Source organism: Oncorhynchus mykiss, chromosome 24 (genome assembly GCF_013265735.2).
Source record: "Oncorhynchus mykiss isolate Arlee chromosome 24, USDA_OmykA_1.1, whole genome shotgun sequence".
Taxonomy (NCBI): domain Eukaryota; kingdom Metazoa; phylum Chordata; class Actinopteri; order Salmoniformes; family Salmonidae; genus Oncorhynchus; species Oncorhynchus mykiss.
In genome coordinates, this window is record NC_048588.1 from 4,721,296 (window position 1) to 4,742,991 (window position 21,696).

The following is a 21,696-nucleotide window of genomic DNA, read 5'->3' on the forward strand; positions in this document are numbered from 1 at the left end:
CCAGACACAAGAAAAAAACGAATGATGTAAATGTTGCAGCAGCCTAGGCTACACCGAAACATTACAGATCTGACTTGCTGTATGGGATGAAAACGAGAGTATTTTCAGTCTGATCAACTGTAGGCTACTAATTAGACCAGCTGCATACAGCCTACGCGCCCAGTACATCTGGTCAGGGTAAACTATTTGGTAACGTTATGTATTTATAGTCCATTTGTGTGTCAGGAGAAAATGTGAATGTGATCAAATGTGGTTTATATTCAAACTTATATACATTTTCAATCCAAAATAATTAACTGGAATGAATCAGTCAACATAATAGTGATGACAGACGTGAGTACATTTTTATTAGGCCTACAGTTGCATAGGCCTGCGTGATGCAAACAAGCATAAAGCAAGCTCAGCCCTGTGACTTCTATTGTCTATCAGTTGTTGTCTCTGTTTCTGGGTAGAGGAAATCCCCCTCTTAATATAGTCTAAATATAATGAATATGAACAAATATAAGGTCGTTGCAGTTTGACATGGGTTTCATCCCCCCCAGGGCCAGGAGTTTTTTTTTTTCAGGAGTTAAAAAAAAGACGTGTGACCTGATAAGGAAAAACTGCTCCCATCATAGCCCATATGAAACCATTTTACAATTGACTTATCAATGCCATATGATCCAGAGTTTTCCTGGTTAGGTTAACAGAGAAGGAAAAACTCTGGGCCCCAGGGGGGAAAAAAGGCCCCTTCTACATACATCAGCAGTACTGAGATGGTTAGTCATGGAACGAACAGATATATTTTGGAGTTCCTTTCTGAATCCGTTATTCCAGTGATTGAGAAATCAACTGGGTGGGCGACGTTCATGGCTAACACTCGCAAAAAAAAACAAAAAACATTTTTCACATGAATTGAACATTGAGACATACTGTAACATTTTTCTTTCCAGGTTAGGACCCCATTTGAACCCCTACGTTATGTTAAAACAACAGTACGACAAGTGAAACACACACGCACACACGCAAACAAACACACACACACAGACCCACACACTCATTTATCCCATCAGATAAATATGAGCAAATGACAATCTCTGCAATAAATATCCACGTACAAATGGATGACATGTCCCAAGCAGTGATTAAAACCCCCTTGTTCTATGAGGGGAGATGGAAAGAGAGGTGGCTGTCAGAAAGGAGGAAGGGAGAGACAAATCAGAAAGGGGGGCGAAGAGCGAGAGGAGGGAAGTGCCGTGCTACAGTCAGAACAGGAAGCCCGTTGTCAGCTGAGCGAGAGAGAGAGAGAGCTGGGAGGTCATAAGGGGAAATAAAACACACGTCCTCCTCACACCGTCACACAGATCATGTCAACTATTAACTGTAGCTTGAGTAAAGCCTCTCCGATCATAACGTAGGAGTCCAACTGAGCCTTCCCGTCTCCTGTCGTCAGAGAGAAGGCTGAGCTGATGAGGGACGCCAGACGTGTGCTGACATCATCTACAGTAGTATGACCCTGGTTATCTGAGAACCAAAAAATACTTTGGAAATGGATTGGACCTTTTGGATTTCCATTCTCCTGGTCATCTCAGACTGTGTGTCAGGTAATGAAAGCTTTTACCAGGTATTTTAAATGGCTAGCTAAGGCTGTCTTGTTCTCTTAATAGACTCTCTAAATGTAAGAACTTTAATATTGCACTTTGAAATGTACATCTTAGTCTGGCTTTCAAGAGTGCTTGAGGCAGCACGATGTACATTATTTCAGTGTGTACGTGTCCTGCCTATCAAAATGGAACATGTTTCTGGACACACTTCGATTTTAAACGTGTAAATGCCCATTTACGTGAACAACGAACTAAGTTCTGAATGGGGTTGATAATTCAATTATTAGTCAATGTTAACCCAGTTCAACTTTGAGCCAACAGAGAAAATGTGTCGTTCAATTGGCATCCTGTGATGTAGTTCTAATTTGACGATGTATTAATAATAAACACATTGCGACATTTCATAGCGAAACTGGTTTAGAAAACCCCTGATGAAACTCTGTCCTTTTTGGGAAACACGCCAACAACTTATTGCTCTTCTGTACACCCGGTCTTCCTATAAATTTGTTTGTACTTTCAAAATCTCATAAAAAAAATATGCCTGGATATTCCGTAACATTTGGAATGTTTTAACTGTGACAGGTGAAGACCTACTGATGATGCCAGTCAATCTGATGGTGGACATATGGGACGGGGAGGTGACGTTGCTCTGGGAGCCCCCTGAAGGGGCCCCGCCACTGGCTCAGTACCAGGTGCAGATGGCCAGGTATAACCCATACTCCTTACCTCCAACTAATTCACTCATCCTTTCATTCTCAGACGTGTCACTTAGCTACCTCACTTCAGCCTGCATCCATCTTACGAGTCCTCCCGATCCGCACCATCACCTTTCTCCTTTTCAATCATTCCTGCATACCACCTTCTCCTCATATCTGAAAAAAAAAACAAAGGTTAATCTAGCTACGTTGATGTGTCTTTCCTCAGGTATGGCAATATTAATTGGACCAACGTGACCAGCTGTGACAGGACCCAGCTGACATATTGTGACCTGTCCTACCTTATCGATGACTTCTTCATGGTCTACAAGGTCCGGGTCCGACTGGTCACCGAGAACAACGTCTCTGAATGGTCACGGTCGAAGAAGTTCAACCCCAGAGAAAGTAAGTCAAGCACAGCGACGTTTTAGTGGCCGAGTAGAATAGGTATTGCGTTCGGAAATGTGCTCATTTCTTCCTAGCTTATAGTGACACACTGCCAAAAGCTCATCCATTGCTTACCTTTCTCCTCTACCCCTGTTCTCCCAGGTAAACTGCAGCATCCCTCCAGTACGCTGTTGGCCACCTCCAGCTCAGTAACAGTCCGTGTTCACAGGAAGCCATTACTTAAAAAGATCTTCCCATATGGCCTTACTTACACTATCTACCTACAGGGAAAAGGTCAGGGCCAGAAGGTAAAGGACAGTAAAACACAGATCACACTTAAAACATACCAGTAACGGTACTTCTAAAGTCATAGCATTTATTATGACGTGCGGTTCATCCTAGTTCATCTGTTCCTGTTACTGTATTGACTGACCTTTTTCATTTATTGGCTTGCAGACCGTCATCCGGCATTTGAAGGACGAAGACGACGAGGATAAGGCGGAGGTTCGGTTTGGGTCTCTTGACTGGGGACAGGAGTACTGTGTCAGCCTCAAAGTCGCAGGCAACGGAGGAGAATTCACCAGTGAGCTCTCCCCTGAACAGTGCCTCCTGCTGCCGGAGCAAGGTAAATACAACTCAGACTACACAGCCCTACATGGCCATATATGGCTCGACATTTTGATGTGTCATGCACCGGCCAAACTGCCTCAAAGTCATGCGGCTAAAAACATGCTCTGTTTCTCATCAGAGTGGTATATCCTTGCTGTGGTGTCCTTCTCCATCCTAAGTGTGACGGGGGTCCTGGTCATCCTGTCCCTTTGCCTTTGCTACTTCCTGAGGCGCCCTGAGAAAATTCCTGTTGCACTGGTAAGTTTCTTTGAACAGTTTCACTCATGCAGAACTGAATATGTCTATCACTTCTGGGAAAAGACACTTGAGGGAAAGGACACTTCAGCTAAATGTTTACTTGCAGGTTCCTTCTCTATAATCAAACAACAATAAGAAATAATCACAATAATCAAATATAAGAATATGAACACAATGTGAATGGCTCAGAAGAGAAGTTCAGTGGTGCTTTGTTCTACCACGTACAGTATATTCATTTCCTGCAACTCCACAGATGGAAAACACCCAGGATTTTAATAAGTCTTCATATAAACTGTCTGTTTACCCTGATGATATTAATAAAAACTAAAAACTGTCATTCTATTTCCTGTTATCAATCACTTCCTTTTTTTTGGTCCTTTTTTTTACCTCAGAAATCCACAGGCAGCGGCTGGCAGCCTCTCTGTGTGGGAAACGACCCAGTGGAGATAGTCACAGACAAAGGCTGGTTCATGAACACTGCCAGAATTGATGCCATGGTCTGGTTGGCTGACGAGAGGTCAACTACAGCAGGCAAGGGAGAGCAGGAAGAAGGAGAGGACAGAAGAGCGGGTCTGGACAGTGGGGCCTGCACCGAATCACACATTTCTGGGAATGGAAATGGAGGGAGTGTGGCAAAGCAAGAAGACAGTGGCTGTGGAAGCCTGGGAGCACCAGAGAGTGCCATCAGCAGCAGGAGTGGAACTGGAGAGCCACCCCTGCTGGATGGGAAGACAAACACCGACATCGACCTGAAAGAGGACAGTGGGGTGGGGATGGGCTGCCAGTTAGGGTGTGCTGGAAGTCTACAGGGGGACTGTGAAATCTTGCCTGAGATGGTAATGGTCACAGGGGGTGGCTACCAGAGCCAGAGTCCCTCTTCGGTGGACGCCCATGTTGTTGAGACAGAGCAGAGTTTTCAACAAATCTCATGCGAAACAGTTATGGCTGATCCTGTTGTGGGATACAGGTCTGGTCACGTGGCATGCGTTTGTTTAGGGGCAAGCCAATGTGTTTGGTGCCAGACAAGAAGACACAATGAGAGGAGTGTCGATGGACAGTCTGTACCCCTGTTTAGTTTGACAGAGGAGCAGCTAAACTGCAGCAATCTCACAGGAGACATGTGTGAGATGGAATCTACAAGCTCTAGTTATAAAAATAACAATCTCCACATAGACACAGTGGTAAACTTGGAGGACTCAGTAACCTTTTCCTACCTGCCTACATGCATAGGGGAATCCTTCCCGCTCCTGGCAGCTTTATCAGAGTTACCCCTAGCGGAGGGAGGACTGAACTGCAGCGTGAACACTATGCCTCCTTCTCTTGGTGATTTGGAAGTGATATTTGATTGACAAGGTCCACAAACGGAGGACACTGTGAGACACACACACACAAGGGTTTGTTTAGCACTCTAGACTGCGGGGAGTCATGCAATATGTCTACACACCCTTTTTATGTAATTTCAAGTAAACACTCCTTTTCCTAACTGAAAAGATCAGCAATCCTAATTCTATTTGTGGCTATTTAAGTATTTTTGGAGCTTTTTGGCATCGGTCCTCAGATCCTTAATTAAAAAGATCTACAGCGGCACTATCGAGAGCATCCTGACTGGTTGCATTACCCCCGGGTATGGAAACTGCTCGGTCTCCGACCGCAAGGCACTACAGAGGGTAGAGCATATGGCCCAGTATACCACTGGGGCCAAGCTTCCTGCCATCCAGGACTTCTATGCGAGGCGGTGACAGAGGAAGGCCCAAAAAATTGCCAAAGACTCCAGCTACTCTAGTCATTGACTGTTCTCTCCGGGAACTCTACCTACATGTACATATTACCTTAATTACCCAGACTAACCGGTACCCCCTGTATTTAGCCTCGCTACTGTTATTTTATTGTTGCTCCTTTAATTATTTTTTGTTTGTATACTTTTTTTCATCTTCATTTAAAAATGTCCTTTTAGAAGTCATTTTAGTAAACACTTTCTTGAACACTTTTTTCTTAAAACTGCATTGTTGGTTAAGGGCTTGTCAGTAAGCATTTCACTGTAAGGTCTACCTATACCTGTTGTATTTGGTGGGTGTGACAAATAAAATGTTATTTTGGAGAGCCCCTAAATGTTATTTTATTTGCTGTATGTCTGTTTAAACCAATTCACATACTGTCTGTCTGTTTAACCCCATTCACATACTGTATGTCTGTTTTAACCCCATTCACATACTGTATGTCTGTTTAACCCCATTCACATAATGTCTGGCTGTTTAACCCCATTCACATACTGTATGTCTGTTTAACCCCATTTACATACTGTATGTCTGTTTAACCCCATTCACATACTGCAAGTCTGTTTAACCCCATTCACATACTGTCTGTCTGTTTAACCCCATGCACATACTGTATGTCTGTTGAACTGTAAGTCTGTTTAACCCCATTCACATACTGTCTGTCTGTTTAACCCCATTCACAGATTGTATGTCTGTTTAACCCCATTCACATACTTTCTGTCTGTTTAACCCCATTCACATACTGTCTGTCTGTTTAACTCCATTTACATACTGTATGTCTGTTTTACCCCATTCACATACTGTAAGTCTGTTTAACCCCATTCACATACTGTATGTCTGTTTAACCCCATTCACATACTGTCTGTCTGTTTAACCCCATTCACATATTGTATGTCTGTTGAACTGTAAGTCTGTTTAACCCCATTCACATACTGTATGTCTGTTTTTTTTTTACATTTTTTATTTCACCTTTATTTAACCAGGTAGGCTAGTTGAGAACAAGTTCTCATTTGCAACTGCGACCTGGCCAAGATAAGGCATAGCAGTGTGAACAGACAACACAGAGTTACACATGGAGTAAATAATTAACAAGTCAATAACACAGTAGAAAAAAGGGGAGTCTATGTATACATTGTGTGCAAAAGGCATGAGAAGGTAGGCAAATAATTACAATTATGCAGATTAACACTGGAGTGATAAATGATCAGATGGTTATGTACAGGTAGAGATATTGGTGTGCAAAAGAGCAGAAAAATAAATAAATAAAAACAGTATGGGGATGAGGTAGGTGAAAATGGGTGGGCTATTTACCAATAGACTATGTACAGCTGCAGCGATCGGTTAGCTGCTCAGATAGCAGATGTTTGAAGTTGGTGAGGGAGATAAAAGTCTCCAACTTCAGCGATTTTTGCAATTCGTTCCAGTCACAGGCAGCAGAGAACTGGAACGAAAGGCGGCCAAATGAGGTGTTGGCTTTAGGGATGATCAGTGAGATACACCTGCTGGAGCGCGTGCTACGGATGGGTGTTGCCATCGTAACCAGTGAACTGAGATAAGGCAGAGTTTTACCTAGCATGGACTTGTAGATGACCTGGAGCCAGTGGGTCTGGCGACGAATATGTAGCGAGGGCCAGCCGACTAGAGCATACAAGTCGCAGTGGTGGGTGGTATAAGGTGCTTTAGTGACAAAACGGATGGCACTGTGATAAACTGCATCCAGTTTGCTGAGTAGAGTGTTGGAAGCAATTTTGTAGAGGACATCGCCGAAGTCGAGGATCGGTAGGATAGTCAGTTTTACTAGGGTAAGTTTGGCGGCGTGAGTGAAGGAGGCTTTGTTGCGGAATAGAAAGCCGACTCTTGATTTGATTTTCGATTGGAGATGTTTGATATGGGTCTGGAAGGAGAGTTTAGAGTCTAGCCAGACACCTAGGTACTTATAGATGTCCACATATTCAAGGTCGGAACCATCCAGGGTGGTGATGCTGGTCAGGCGTGCGGGTGCAGGCAGCGAACGGTTGAAAAGCATGCATTTGGTTTTACTAGCGTTTAAGAGCAGTTGGAGGCCACGGAAGGAGTGCTGTATGGCATTGAAGCTCGTTTGGAGGTTAGATAGCACAGTGTCCAAGGACGGGCCGGAAGTATATAGAATGGTGTCGTCTGCGTAGAGGTGGATCAGGGAATCGCCCGCAGCATGAGAAACATCATTGATATATACAGAGAAAAGAGTCGGCCCGAGAATTGAACCCTGTGGCACCCCCATAGAGACTGCCAGAGGACCGGACAGCATGCCCTCCGATTTGACACACTGAACTCTGTCTGCAAAGTAATTGGTGAACCAGGCAAGGCAGTCATCCGAAAAACCGAGGCTACTGAGTCTGCCGATAAGAATACGGTGATTGACAGAGTCGAAAGCCTTGGCAAGGTCTATGAAGACGGCTGCACAGTACTGTCTTTTATCGATGGCGGTTATGATATCGTTTAGTACCTTGAGCGTGGCTGAGGTACACCCGTGACCGGCTCGGAAACCAGATTGCACAGCGGAGAAGGTACGGTGGGATTCAAGATGGTCAGTGACCTGTTTGTTGACTTGGCTTTCGAAGACCTTAGATAGGCAGGGCAGGATGGATATAGGTCTGTAACAGTTTGGGTCCAGGGTGTCGCCCCATTTGAAGAGGGGGATGACTGCGGCAGCTTTCCAATCCTTGGGGATCTCAGACGATATGAAAGAGAGGTTGAACAGGCTGGTAATAGGGGTTGCGACAATGGCGGCGGATAGTTTCAGGAATAGAGGGTCCAGATTGTCAAGCCCAGCTGATTTGTACGGGTCCAGGTTTTGCAGCTCTTTCAGAACATCTGCTATCTGGATTTGGGTAATGGAGAACCTGGAGAGGCTTGGGCGAGTAGCTGCGGGGGGGGGGGAGCTGTTGGCCGAGGTTGGAGTAGCCAGGCGGAAGGCATGGCCAGCCGTTGAGAAATGCTTGTTGAAGTTTTCGATAATCATGGATTTATCGGTGGTGACCGTGTTACCTAGCCTCAGTGCAGTGGGCAGCTGGGAGGAGGTGCTCTTGTTCTCCATGGACTTCACAGTGTCCCAGAACTTTTTGGAGTTGGAGCTACAGGATGCAAACTTCTGCCTGAAGAAGTTGGCTTTAGCTTTCCTGACTGACTGTGTGTATTGGTTCCTGACTTCCCTGAACAGTTGCATATCGCGGGGACTATTCGATGTTAGTGCAGTCCGCCACAGGATGTTTTTGTGCTGGTCGAGGGCAGTCAGGTCTGGAGTGAACCAGGGGCTATATCTGTTCTTAGTTCTGCATTTTTTGAACGGAGCATGCTTATCTAAAATGGTGAGGAAGTTACTTTTAAAGAAAGACCAGGCATCCTCAACTGACGGGATGAGGTCAATGTCCTTCCAGGATACCCGGGCCAGGTCGATTAGAAAGGCCTGCTCCCAGAAGTGTTTTAGGGAGCGTTTGACAGTGATGAGGGGTGGTCGTTTGACTGCGGCTCCGTAGCGGATACAGGCAATGAGGCAGTGATCGCTGAGATCCTGGTTGTAGACAGCGGAAGTGTATTTGGAGGGCCAGTTGGTCAGGATGACGTCAATGAGGGTGCCCTTGTTTACAGAGTTAGGGTTGTACCTGGTGGGTTCCTTGATGATTTGAGTGAGATTGAGGGCATCTAGCTTAGATTGTAGGACTGCCGGGGTGTTAAGCATATCCCAGTTTAGGTCACCTAACAGAACAAACTCTGAAGCTAGATGGGGGGCGATCAATTCACAAATGGTGTCCAGGGCACAGCTGGGAGCTGAGGGGGGTCGGTAGCAGGCGGCAACAGTGAGAGACTTATTTCTGGAGAGAGTAATTTTCAAAATTAGTAGTTCGAACTGTTTGGGTATGGACCTGGAAAGTATGACATTACTTTGCAGGCTATCTCTGCAGTAGACTGCAACTCCTCCCCCTTTGGCAGTTCTATCTTGACGGAAGATGTTATAGTTGGGTATGGAAATCTCAGAATTTTTGGTGGCCTTCCTGAGCCAGGATTCAGACACGGCAAGGACATCAGGGTTAGCAGAGTGTGCTAGAGCAGTGAGTAAGACACACTTAGGGAGGAGGCTTCTGATGTTGACATGCATGAAACCAAGGCTTTTTCGATCACAGAAGTCAACAAATGAGGGTGCCTGGGGACATGCAGGGCCTGGGTTTACCTCCACATCACCCGCGGAACAGAGAAGGAGTAGTATGAGGGTGCGGCTGAAGGCTATCAAAACTGGTCGCCTAGGGCGTTGGGGACAGAGAATAAGAGGAGCAGGTTTCTGGGCATGGTAGAATATATTCAGGGCATAATGCGCAAACAGGGGTATGGTGGGGTGCGGATACAGCGGAGTTAAGCCCAGGCACTGGGTGATGATGAGAGAGGTTGTATCTCTGAACATGCTGGTTGTAATGGGTGAGGTCACCGCATGTGTGGGGGGTGGGACAAAGGAGGTATCAGGGGTATAAAGAGTGGAACTAGGGGCTCCATTGTAAACTAAAACAATGATAACTAACCTGCACAACAGTATACAAGGCATATTGACATTTGAGAGAGACATACAGCGAGGCATACAGTAATCACAGGTGTTGAATTGGGAGAGCTAGCTAAAACAGTAGGTGAGACAACAACAGCTAATCAGCTAGCACAACAACAGCAGGTAGAATGGCGATTGATTAGGCAGAGAGGGTCGGATTAACTACACACAGAGCCTAAGTGCGGCTGGGGCCGACAGATAAAACATAAACATGTTTAACCCCATTCACATACTGTATGTCTGTTGAACTGTAAGTCTGTTTAACCCCATTCACATACTGTCTGTCTGTTTAACCCCATTCACATACTCTATGTCTGTTTAACCCCATCTCATACTGTATGTCTGTTTAACCCCATTCACATGCTGTATGTCTGTTTAACCCCATTCACACACTGTATGTCTGTTTAACCCCATTCACATACTGTCTGTCTGTTTAACCCCATTCACATACTGTCTGTCTGTTTATCCCCATTCACATACTGTCTGTCTGTTTAACCCCATTCACTTACTGTATGTCTGTTTAATCCCATTCACATACTGTATGTCTGTTTAACCCCATTCACATACTGTATGTCTGTTGAACTGTAAGTCTGTTTAACCCCATTCACATACTGTATGCCTGTTTAACCCTATTCAGATACTTTCTGTCTGTTTAACCCCATTCACATACTGTCTGTCTGTTTAACTCCATTTACACGCTGTATGTCTGTTTAACCCCATTCACATACTGTATGTCTGTTTAACCCCATTCACATACTGTCTGTCTGTTTAACCCCATTCACATACTGTCTGTCTGTTTAACCCCATTCACATACTGTAAGTCTGTTTAACCCCATTCACATACTGTATGTCTGTTTTACCCCATTAACATACTGTAAGTCTGTTTAACCCCATTCACATACTGTATGTCTGTTGAACTGTAAGTCTGTTTAACCCGATTCACATACTGTATGTCTGTTTAACCCGATTCACATACTGTCTGTCTGTTTAACCCCATCCACATACTGTATGTCTGTTTAACCCCATCTCATACTGTATGTCTGTTTAACCCCATTCACATGCTGTATGTCTGTTTAACCCCATTCACATACTGTATGTCTGTTTAACCCCATTCACATACTGTCTGTCTGTTTAACCCCATTCACATACTGTCTGTCTGTTTAACCCCATTCACATACTGTCTGTCTGTTTAACCCCATTCACTTACTGTATGTCTGTTTAATCCCATTCACATACTGTATGTCTGTTTAACCCCATTCACATACTGTATGTCTGTTGAACTGTAAGTCTGTTTAACCCCATTCACATACTGTATGCCTGTTTAACCCTATTCACATACTTTCTGTCTGTTTAACCCCATTCACATACTGTCTGTCTGTTTAACTCCATTTACACGCTGTATGTCTGTTTAATCCCATTCACTTACTGTATATCTGTTTAACCCCATTCACATACTGTCTGTCTGTTTAACCACATTCACATACTGTCTGTCTGTTTAACCCCATTCACATACTGTAAGTCTGTTTAACCCCATTCACATACTGTATGTCTGTTGAACTGTAAGTCTGTTTAACCCGATTCACATACTGTATGTCTGTTTAACCCCATTCACATACTGTATGTCTATTTAACCCCATTCACATGCTGTATGTCTGTTTAACCCCATTCACATACTGTTTGTCTGTTTAACCCCATTCACATACTGTCTGTCTGTTTAACCCCATTCACATACTGTCTGTCTGTTTAACCCCATTCACATACTGTAAGTCTGTTTAACCCCATTCACATACTGTCTGTCTGTTTAACCCCATTCACATACTGTCTGTCTGTTTAACCCCATTCACATACTGTAAGTCTGTTTAACCCCATTCACATACTGTATGTCTGTTGAACTGTAAGTCTGTTTAACCCGATTCACATACTGTATGTCTGTTTAACCCCATTCACATACTGTATGTCTGTTTAACCCCATCTCATACTGTATGTCTGTTTAACCCCATTCACATGCTGTATGTCTGTTTAACCCCATTCACATACTGTTTGTCTGTTTAACCCCATTCACATACTGTCTGTCTGTTTAACCCCATTCACATACTGTCTGTCTGTTTAACCCCATTCACATACTGTAAGTCTGTTTAACCCCATTCACATACTGTCTGTCTGTTTAACCCCATTCACATACTGTCTGTCTGTTTAACCCTATTCACATACTGTAAGTCTGTTTAACCCCATTCACATACTGTATGTCTGTTTAACCCCATTCATATACTGTCTGTCTGTTTTACCCCATTCACACACTGTATGTCTGTTTAACCCCATTCACATGCTGTATGTCTGTTTAACCCCATTCATGTACTGTATGTCTGTTTAACCCCATTCACATACTGTATGTCTGTTTAACCCCATTCATATACTGTCTGTCTGTTTTACCCCATTCACACACTGTATGCCTGTTTAACCCCATTCACATGCTGTATGTCTGTTTAACCCCATTCATATACTGTATGTCTGTTTAACCCCATTCCCATACTGTATGTCTGTTTTACCTCATTTACACACTGTATGTCTATGTAACCCCATTCACACATTGTATGTCTGTTTAACCCCATTCCCATACTGTATGTCTGTTTAACCCCATTCACATACTGTATGTCTGTTTAAGCCCATTCACACACTGTGTGTATGATCTTTCCATACGGAGATGAATATATACACATTTAAGATCCTTCCTCAGAAAAAGACAATATAGAACATTACTTCAGATTAACACGTTAATAACATTTTCACAGCTAAGGTCAGTGGACTACAGGCCAAACGACACTCTGTTCGAGCTTTCAGTAGCTGCAGTTATTAGTAATAATTTACCTATAAACCACCCGTTAGAAAGAGCCCTCTCATTTATGGTGCACACAGTGTTTTGTTTCTTATAGTGTGTGTGTGGGGGGGGCTTATGAGGTAAAATGTGTGCATTTTCTGTAGAAAACTCATCAGAGAGGTCCGAACAACATTGATAAATATCTGAACATTCTAACTTGTGTAATGTGTACTCGCAGAGAGCATGGAGAGTCCTTTACAATGATCGTCTTTGCGTTGTCATTGTAATCCACCCCGTCTACCAAGTCAACTGTTTCTCTCCTTATCCTCCCACACTTGTTTCACTTGTGGTGAAACGCTTCTTGTCAGTTGAAATGGGTGAAGGGGTGTCAGAAAGGGGGCTTTCCGCCTCCTGCTCAAATCTCCTGCTCAAACCCACCAACCAGCAGCAGCCAGCAGGCGACAGCTGTCTGCCGTTTTGAAAAGCAGCTCAACCCCTTGTTTTCGTCCTGCCGCACATCACTTTGTCAACAACAGTTGACATTGTCAGTGACTGCTGTAAGTGACTACTCAGGATTAACTAGAGTGAAGAAACATGGTATTTTATTTGCAATTGTGGTCTGCTTGAAACGTATTTGGTATTACAGACTCGATCACACAGTCGTCCGGAACAGCTGATGCTGTTAGCATGATTTCTTATAAGCGTCTGGGTTAGAGTCTGCTCCTTGAAAGCGCCAGCTCTACCCTTTAGCTCAGCGCGGATGTTGTCTGTAATCCATGGCTTCTGGTTGGGGTATGGTCACTGTGGGGATGACATCATCGATGCACTTATTGATGAAGCTAGTGGCGGAAGAATCCCAGAACAGATTCCAGTCAGTGCCAGAAAAAAACGGTCCTTTAGCTTAGCATCTGCGTCATCTGACCACTTCCTTATTGAGCGAGTCAGAGTTATGGTCAGATTTGCCAAATGGAGGGCGAGGGAGAGCTCTGTACGCATCTCTATGTGTGGAGTATAGGTGGTATAGAGTTTTTTTCCCTCTGACTTCGTGCACCAGGTGTTATTTACAAATAGTCACAGTCTGCCACCCTTTATCTTACCGGAGGCATCTGTTCTGTCTTGCTGATGGACCAAAAACCCAGACAGCTGTATGTTATCCATGTAGTCATTCAGCCGGTGAACAATAAGATATTACAGTTTTTTATGTCCCGTTGGTAGGATAGTCTTAATCGGAGCTCATCCATTTTGTTTATTCAATGATTGCACGTTGGCTAATAGGACTGATGGTAGAGGGGGATTACTCACTCGCCGTCGGATCCTTACAAGGCACCCCGACCTACGTCCCCGATATCTCCGTCTCTTCTTCATGCGAATGACAGGGATTTGGGCCTTGACGGGTGTCTGAAATAAATCATTCGCGTCTGACTCGTTAAATAAAAAAAGCCGTTGTCCAGTACGAGGTGAGTAATCGCTGTAATGATATCCAAAAGCTATTTTCGGTCGCAAGAGACAGTGGCAGAAACATTCTGTACTAAATAATTTACAAATCACGTGAAAAAACACACACAATAGTTAAAACAGATATACAGTATGTGAATGGGGTTAAACAGACATACAGTGTGTGAATGGGGTAAATCAGACATACATTATGTGAATGGGGTTAAACAGACATACATTATGTGAATGGGGTTAAACAGACATACAGTATGTGAATGGGGTTAAACAGACAGACAGTGTGAATGGGGTTAAACAGACATACAGTGTGTGAATGAGGTTAAACAGACATACACTATGTGAATGGGGTTAAACAGACATACAGTGTGAATGGGGTTAAACAGACATACAGTATGTGAATGGGGTTAAACAGACAGACAGTATGTGAATGGGGTTAAACAGACATACAACTAGGCAAGTCAGGTTAAACAGACATACAACTAGGCAAATGAACTAGGCAAGTCAGTTAAGAACAAATTCTTATTCACATTGACGGCCTACCACGGCCAAACCGGGATGACCCTGGGCCAATATTGATACTGGGGAAATTCTTCACTAGATTAGTGGTTTCCCAAACTAGATTCTAAACTAGATTGGCGGTTAGAGGGGGGCCAAAATAGATAGCCACTTCCTCTTTCAGTCTCTAACACTACTCAGAAAGTTTTTTATCAGGGGTTACACCTTATCAAATGATAAGCAGACAACTCCAGCTGTATTCATTAACCAACATACAGTTTCATGCAATACCATTTACACATTATAACCTAGTTTTATTGAAATAGAAAAGATCAGAATATTGTACAGGTATTTGCACTTTCTCACTAAAATCAAGAGCATGACCCCCCCCCCCCCCCCCCCCCCCCTCCCCACACACACAAAAAAAGAAGACACTTGACATTATCAGAATCAATGTAGTCTTCACATGCCGAATATTGACTGTCATTTCACATGTATCAAACACATGGAATAATTTCTCTCTTATTTTGTCCCACACACTGAGAACCGTAGGACCTATATTTAAACCACCAGGGCTATCTGTGACCTGCACAGCAGCCACGAGGGTGAGGAACTCTTGTCTGCTCTAAAAGGGAGCAGAGATTTAAACCAAAAAATCTCCTCCTCAGATTACCTGATATATCACCCCTATATATGCAGTGTCACCTGTGATGGTAAACACCGCCTTATTAAACTCTCACCATCACAGGCATATCACTCCAACACGAGCTCAACCACAGATTAAGAACAAAACAAACAAATTACAATTTTCTTTCCAATATCTTATGAGGTTGTTCGAAACTCCCACCACACCTCTCTCAGGTTTCCTGATTGCCATGGGTTTCCATAGAAAACAGCAGAGGTTGCAGGGGGAAAAACACGAGGATGAAAATATATCATATGGGATCGGGATAGGCCATGAGTATGGAAATGCACTGGTGACACGTCGTGCAGTATTTTCCACTCAGAAGCTGCTGTAGATCAGAGACCGTCTCCTTCGTCAGAGCAAACTGAGGATCTGCCTACTGTGACTACATGGACACCGATCGTCACTCATATAGATCCAGTGTTCCACGAAGTTCTGTACATGTTCTGAGCCAGGTCGATCTCTGTTCTGTCACACAGAGGGGACAGGCCAAAAGATCTTAGAGGAAGATAGCCAGTTAATATCGGAGAGGGAAATATTTGCAAAACATATTTCAACAACACAAGGAGCCGAGACTTCAAAGAAATATCCTCAACATGTCAATTGCTTTACCCACACAGTCACAGTCACACATGCATTTACAAATGAGTGTTATCTGTCCTTAACGAATACGCTTGATTCCAAATACCAGAACTGGGTATAGAAACACATATCCGAGAGACAGGTACGTGGGAAAAACAAAGGCAAAGAATGATGCATAAACGATCAAACCGACCTGATAGGAGACTTCAGAGGAATGTCACCTCCAGCTTATAAGAAAGGAGATGTGTGACTTTCTGTGGTTAACTTGTTGACGAGCAGCTAAGGCGCCATTCTCTTTTTTTCGTCATCATCACTCTTTCCTCCACAACCAACCCCTTAGTCTCACACTTCTCCATGTTTTCCCACGATCGATAGAGACACCCGAACCCACACATTTTTTTTTTGTTGGTTCATCCAAAGAGGACAAAGCGTGACGGTGGAATAGTAGTTACATTTATTATTATTATTTTTTTTGTATTGCGACTGAAACAAAAATGTGGTATTGCTCCAAAGTTCAAATGAACTCCCTGTTTTGTATTAACTCTGCTTGGCGTATGCCGTGAAGAGAGAGTGGGTTGTTTGAGGTTTGTGTGGTGAGATATGAGTAAGAGAGAGAGAGAGAACATTAGGAACATCGAGATAACTGGTATGCTCCGTCTTATGTGAGCGTACCAGGGGGGTCATGCTTTCAAACACACCCTCCTCCGTTACTCTGCATCAGCCTACAGTGCCACACTCAAGCGACACAAAGGTTATGCTATGTAAGTCCAAGGTCAACTTTATTGGTCCACGCGAGACGAACATTTGTCTTCTGCTATTTTAAAATATCCAACCCCTTGATATATGTGCACATGGCTAGAGAGGCTGGAGCACAGGGCAACCGTAGCGCAGGACCCATATAAAGAGTTAGGGGGTTAAGTTCCAAGGGAACATTAGCGGTAGGTGGCACCTGAGATATTGATGCCAGAAACCCTCTTGTTACCAGCTCCCTCCGCATCAGCCCTGGGATTTGAACCGGCAAATCCTCCGGTCGCTGGCCTGCTTCTCTAACCTCAAGGCTACTGCTGCCCCCTCTACAGAGGCGTGCTGCAGAATATTCACAGGAGACAGCGTTTTATGTTCAAACACACGACGACGGTCAGATCGATACCGGCGAGCAAGAGAGTGCGAGAGACAGAAAGCGAGAGACTGTAGTCAACAGAGATGTTCTCCTGTGTGACGCAGGTCCTCAACTTCATACAGCCGCTGACGGAGAAGGGAGGGGGACACTTATTTAGGTCTACCGTCCTGTGGACACACACATCAGGTCATTTAATAAACAACACAGCTCTCACACAAACGCTCACACAAGAGGGAGTGTCGTTCTGTAGAGGAACGATTTACCACCATTACCATCCCCATTAGTAAACTGGTTGTCAACACATTCACGTAGCACTTTGTCTTTCAGTGATGCTCAAGAGAGAGAGAGAGAGAGAGAGAGAGAGTGATGCTATAGAGAGAGAGAGAGAGAGAGAGAGAGAGAGAGAGAGAGAGAGAGAGAGAGAGAGAGAGAGAGAGAGAGATGCTCTATAGAGAGAGAGAGAGAGTGATGCTCTAGAGAGAGAGAGAGAGAGAGAGAGAGAGAGAGAGAGAGAGAGAGAGAGAGAGAGAGGATATGGTAAATCCCACATGGTCGTGACATGCTCGTGGAGAAGTTCAGAGCCAAACAATCTCGTGGAGGAGGTTAAAGTGACAGTTAGTAACAGTACATTATTGCTTACTCACACACTACCGATCACAAGGTCAATTCAAGGTCACAGATAATTTTTTCCTGACCACCCAAATCTTCAACTGCTTTCTTATTGATTTAGAACGAGCTGTCTGAAGATGAATGGGTAAATGAATCATCACACACACACACACACACACACACACACACACACACACACACACACACACACACACACACACACACACACACACACACACACACACACACACACACACACACACACACACACACACACACACACACACACACACACACACACACACCCCAGTCTCATTTAAATCTGGTCGGAATTAGTTGGCTGGGAAGACCGGCAAATTGGCACCCAGACACCACCATCTTCGTAGCTCCCATCAGGGTCTGAGAGGAGAAACACTGGACAGGCAGTATATTAACCACCCAACACATGTATTATCTATCCACATCAACAACTCTAGATGGGGAAGGACTCGAAGACGCATTCTGAGTTACACTTCACTCACAGTGTTGACTCACTGTACATCCCAGGAGTCCCTCAATGTTTCCCCGGGTGACTTTTACATGAAGAGTTACATCAGCTGACGGCAGCTAAGTGTTCATGTACCTGTTTATGTACCTGTTTATGTACCTGTTTACGTACCTGTTTATGTTTGAGTAGCTTTCAAGGCTAATGTGTGACAGACACAATAGCAGCAGCTCAACGAATGGCTGTGTAATCCCGGAAACCTGGCCAACAGAGTTCAAGCTTCCGTGCTCGAGCGGTAAAAGAACAATTAGCCAACAATCTGAATCCCTCAGTAAAAGTGCAAAGACGTGTCCTGTGGAACTTCTCTCCGCTACTCTACAGGTATCACTAAACATCTGTGGAGTTGACAACTCAAAAGCAGTAAATCACCAACAGTATCCAACAGTTTGAGAAAACAACGTACTTAAAGTTTTAAGAGTAGCAGAAATAAAGTTGAATATACTGGGCACTTTAGGCCACATACTGCAGTAAAGGAAGTAAACACACACCACAGTCAACATTTGAACCGTTATGCTCCTTTAGTAGAAGCTAGTGGCTTAGATTTTTCTTCTCCATCGCTGAATAGCCAGGCTTTCATTTTGGATGTCCCCCTCTCTCGCTCCTCTCCTCTCTTCTCCTTTTCCTGAATGTTCTGTCAATCACTTGATTCGTGTTTGGCACACGTGTCCTTTATTAAACCCTTGTCCTTAGATGTTTGGACCGGGGAATCGACTCTAATGTTTTGTCATGTGTATTTCAATACGTTCCCAGCTCCTTCGCAGCTAGGATCCCTCTGGGAACTGGTCCATCTTTATCCTTTTAGCTGTTTATTCTTTTAGCCGTTTATTCTTTTAGCCGTTTATTCTTTTAGCCGTTTATTCTTTTAGCCGTTTATTCTTTTAGCCGTTTATTATTTTAGCCGTTTATTCTTTTAGCCGTTTATTCTTTTAGCCGTTTATCCTTTTAGCCGTTTATTCTTTTAGCCGTTTATTCTTTTAGCCGTTTATTCTTTTAGCCGTTTATCCTTTTAGCCGTTTATTCTTTTAGCCGTTTATTCTTTTAGCCGTTTATTCTTTTAGCCGTTTATTCTTTTAGCCGTTTATCCTTTTAGCCGTTTATTCTTTTAGCCGTTTATTCTTTTAGCCGTTTATCCTTTTAGCCGTTTATTCTTTTAGCCGTTTATTCTTTTAGCCGTTTATTCTTTTAGCCGTTTATTATTTTAGCATGTGACATTTCATCACCTGATCCTGACTCTCTTTATTCAGCACCACATTCAGACATTCTCTCTCCCTTCTCCTCTGTGTCCTCTGTTTCACTCTCGTACTTGGGACAATGTGAACGGGTAAGCAATGCCATCTGGCATTCATTTTCTTACTCTAAAAGTTCAGGTCACTTTTAGCGGTCATTTAAAAACGCTACGTTTTTTAAAATGTTATTTTAAATGGAGTACCACAAATCCGTCACTGATACAGAGGTATTGACATGGCAGAGGTATTGACATGGCAAAAACATTGCAGCCATCTTAGAGCTGTGAGTAGCCTTCAGACTCAGGCCAGAAACACCTTGCCTGCAATAATTTGAACATTACAACGTGCCTTGAAAATTCCCCATGCATGTATTCCCTTAACATAGTGACATCCTCTTCGCATATACTATTTGTCTTAAGGGTAGAGCAGCATTGGGGTTTGTTCATTTCACACTCTGTTGACAAGAGGCTTCAATGGTAGGCTTGACACACAGCGGTGTATCTGCCACCTTACTCACAGTCCAGGTAAGGGAGACACCTGCTGGCTGACTGTGATACTGCATGTTGTGCATCTGTGATTTGATGTCGGAATTTCCATTGTTGCATCTCAATAATATCTCCTTCGTCCTGAAGTGTGCACTTGTTGACTGCGCTCCACATAGTTGAAGCATTGCATTGGCGTAGGCCTGGGCTAGTGGGAGTTTCCACATACCTGTAATTTCCTTTTAAGCCCACAAAGGGGAGAAAGGAGAGACAACCCTCATACCCCTGTAATGTATGAAGGTTTTCCCAGAGGAGAGGGCTTTAACCCCTCATTACCAAGTTCCTATGCTGACCACCTACACACATGCATTTTGGGGTTCTCAGATACTTTTCATACATGTGTTTATGAGCTTTTTTAAAAATTATGTTTTATTTGTACCCAAACAATTCAACCCAAAAGTCCTCTCTCCGTTAACTTCCTGTCTTTTTTACTCCTGTCTGTGTTGTCTCCGCGGAACCTTTGTGTCACCAACCCCGACTCACCAAACCCACGAAGCTTTCCCGAATGATCCCCAATGCTGTGTGATCATCACATCCTTCCTTGAGCATGGCCCAAATGATTGAGTAATCCTTGCACAACACCATTGGAAAGAGTTGAAAATGAATTCATAGTCTTTCGTGTTTTATTGCCTTGGTGGAGCTAGATATATATAGAAAGAAGAGGGATGGAAAGGGTGAAGAGACGAGCTTGAGAATGAGGTAACGGTTCCCCCTGAGGAAGACTCTTAGGCTACATGCTAATCATCGGAGCATTTCCTCTTCTGGCTCATTTCTGGGTAAGATAGGCACGGCTGCCAGTAAGGGAGAGTAGTGATTTACCTCACACCAGGAAGGAGACGTTTTGGTAAGACAATGTGATAAGTATGACATACAATAATAATGGAGAAAGGTGGGTTGAAAGACACACGAAACCGAGGCCGTGTAATGAATGATTTCAATAAACTGGTTCCCGTCAACCACAAAAGACACACAAATATAGATTACACACAAAGCCACGAGCCCATTCAGTGCCTCAGGAGATATTCAGTGCCTTGAGAACGTATTCATGACCCTTGACTTGTTCCACATTTGGTTGTGTTACAGTCTGAATTCAAAAGTGATGACATGTGTTTTCCTCTCTCGACCCATCTACACACAATACCTCGTAATGACCAAGTGAAAAACGTGTTTTTAGGACAATTTGTTTTACAAATGTATTGCAAATGTAATACAGAAGTATGTCATTTACATAAGTATTCACACCACTGAGTCAGCAATTACAGTTGTGACTCTTTCTGGGTAATCCTCTAAGAGCTTTCAACAACTGGATTGTGAAAGATTTGTCAATTCAAAATTCTTCAAGCTCTGTCAAATTGGTAGTTGATCATTCATGTCAAAACTGTAACTCGGTCATTGAGGAACTTTCACTAGCTTCTTGGTAAGCAACTCCAGTGTAGATTTGGCCTTCTGTTTTAGGTTATTGTCCTGCTGAAAGGTGAATTATTCTCCCTGTTTCTGGCAAAAATGAAGACTGAGTTAGGAAGGAGGCCTGTGTCTTCGTAGTGGCTGGGTGTGTTGACACACCATTCAAAGTGTAATTAATAATGTCACCATGGTCAAAGGGACATTCAATGTCTTTTTTTTTTTTACCCATCTACCAGTAAGTACCCTTCAATACGAGGCATTAGAAAACCTCCCTGGTCTTTGCGGTTTAATCAGTGTTTGAATTGCACTGCCTGACCGAGGGACCTTACAGATAATTGTATGTTT

The 21,696-nt window shown here is 43.6% G+C and overlaps 1 protein-coding gene across 1 annotated transcript; it reads left to right on the top strand.

Annotated features, from left to right (window-relative positions):
• The first annotated feature begins 1,343 nt into the window (after positions 1 to 1,343).
• On the top strand, positions 1,344 to 5,635 carry il10r1 (IL-10 receptor-1 precursor). Its single transcript, NM_001281374.1, is given in 7 exon segments — positions 1,344 to 1,583; positions 2,166 to 2,289; positions 2,508 to 2,683; positions 2,828 to 2,973; positions 3,122 to 3,290; positions 3,414 to 3,532; positions 3,925 to 5,635. Coding segments are annotated over 7 exon segments (1,746 nt in total). The 5' UTR covers positions 1,344 to 1,528; the 3' UTR covers positions 4,882 to 5,635.
• The last annotated feature ends 16,061 nt before the right edge of the window (positions 5,636 to 21,696 follow it).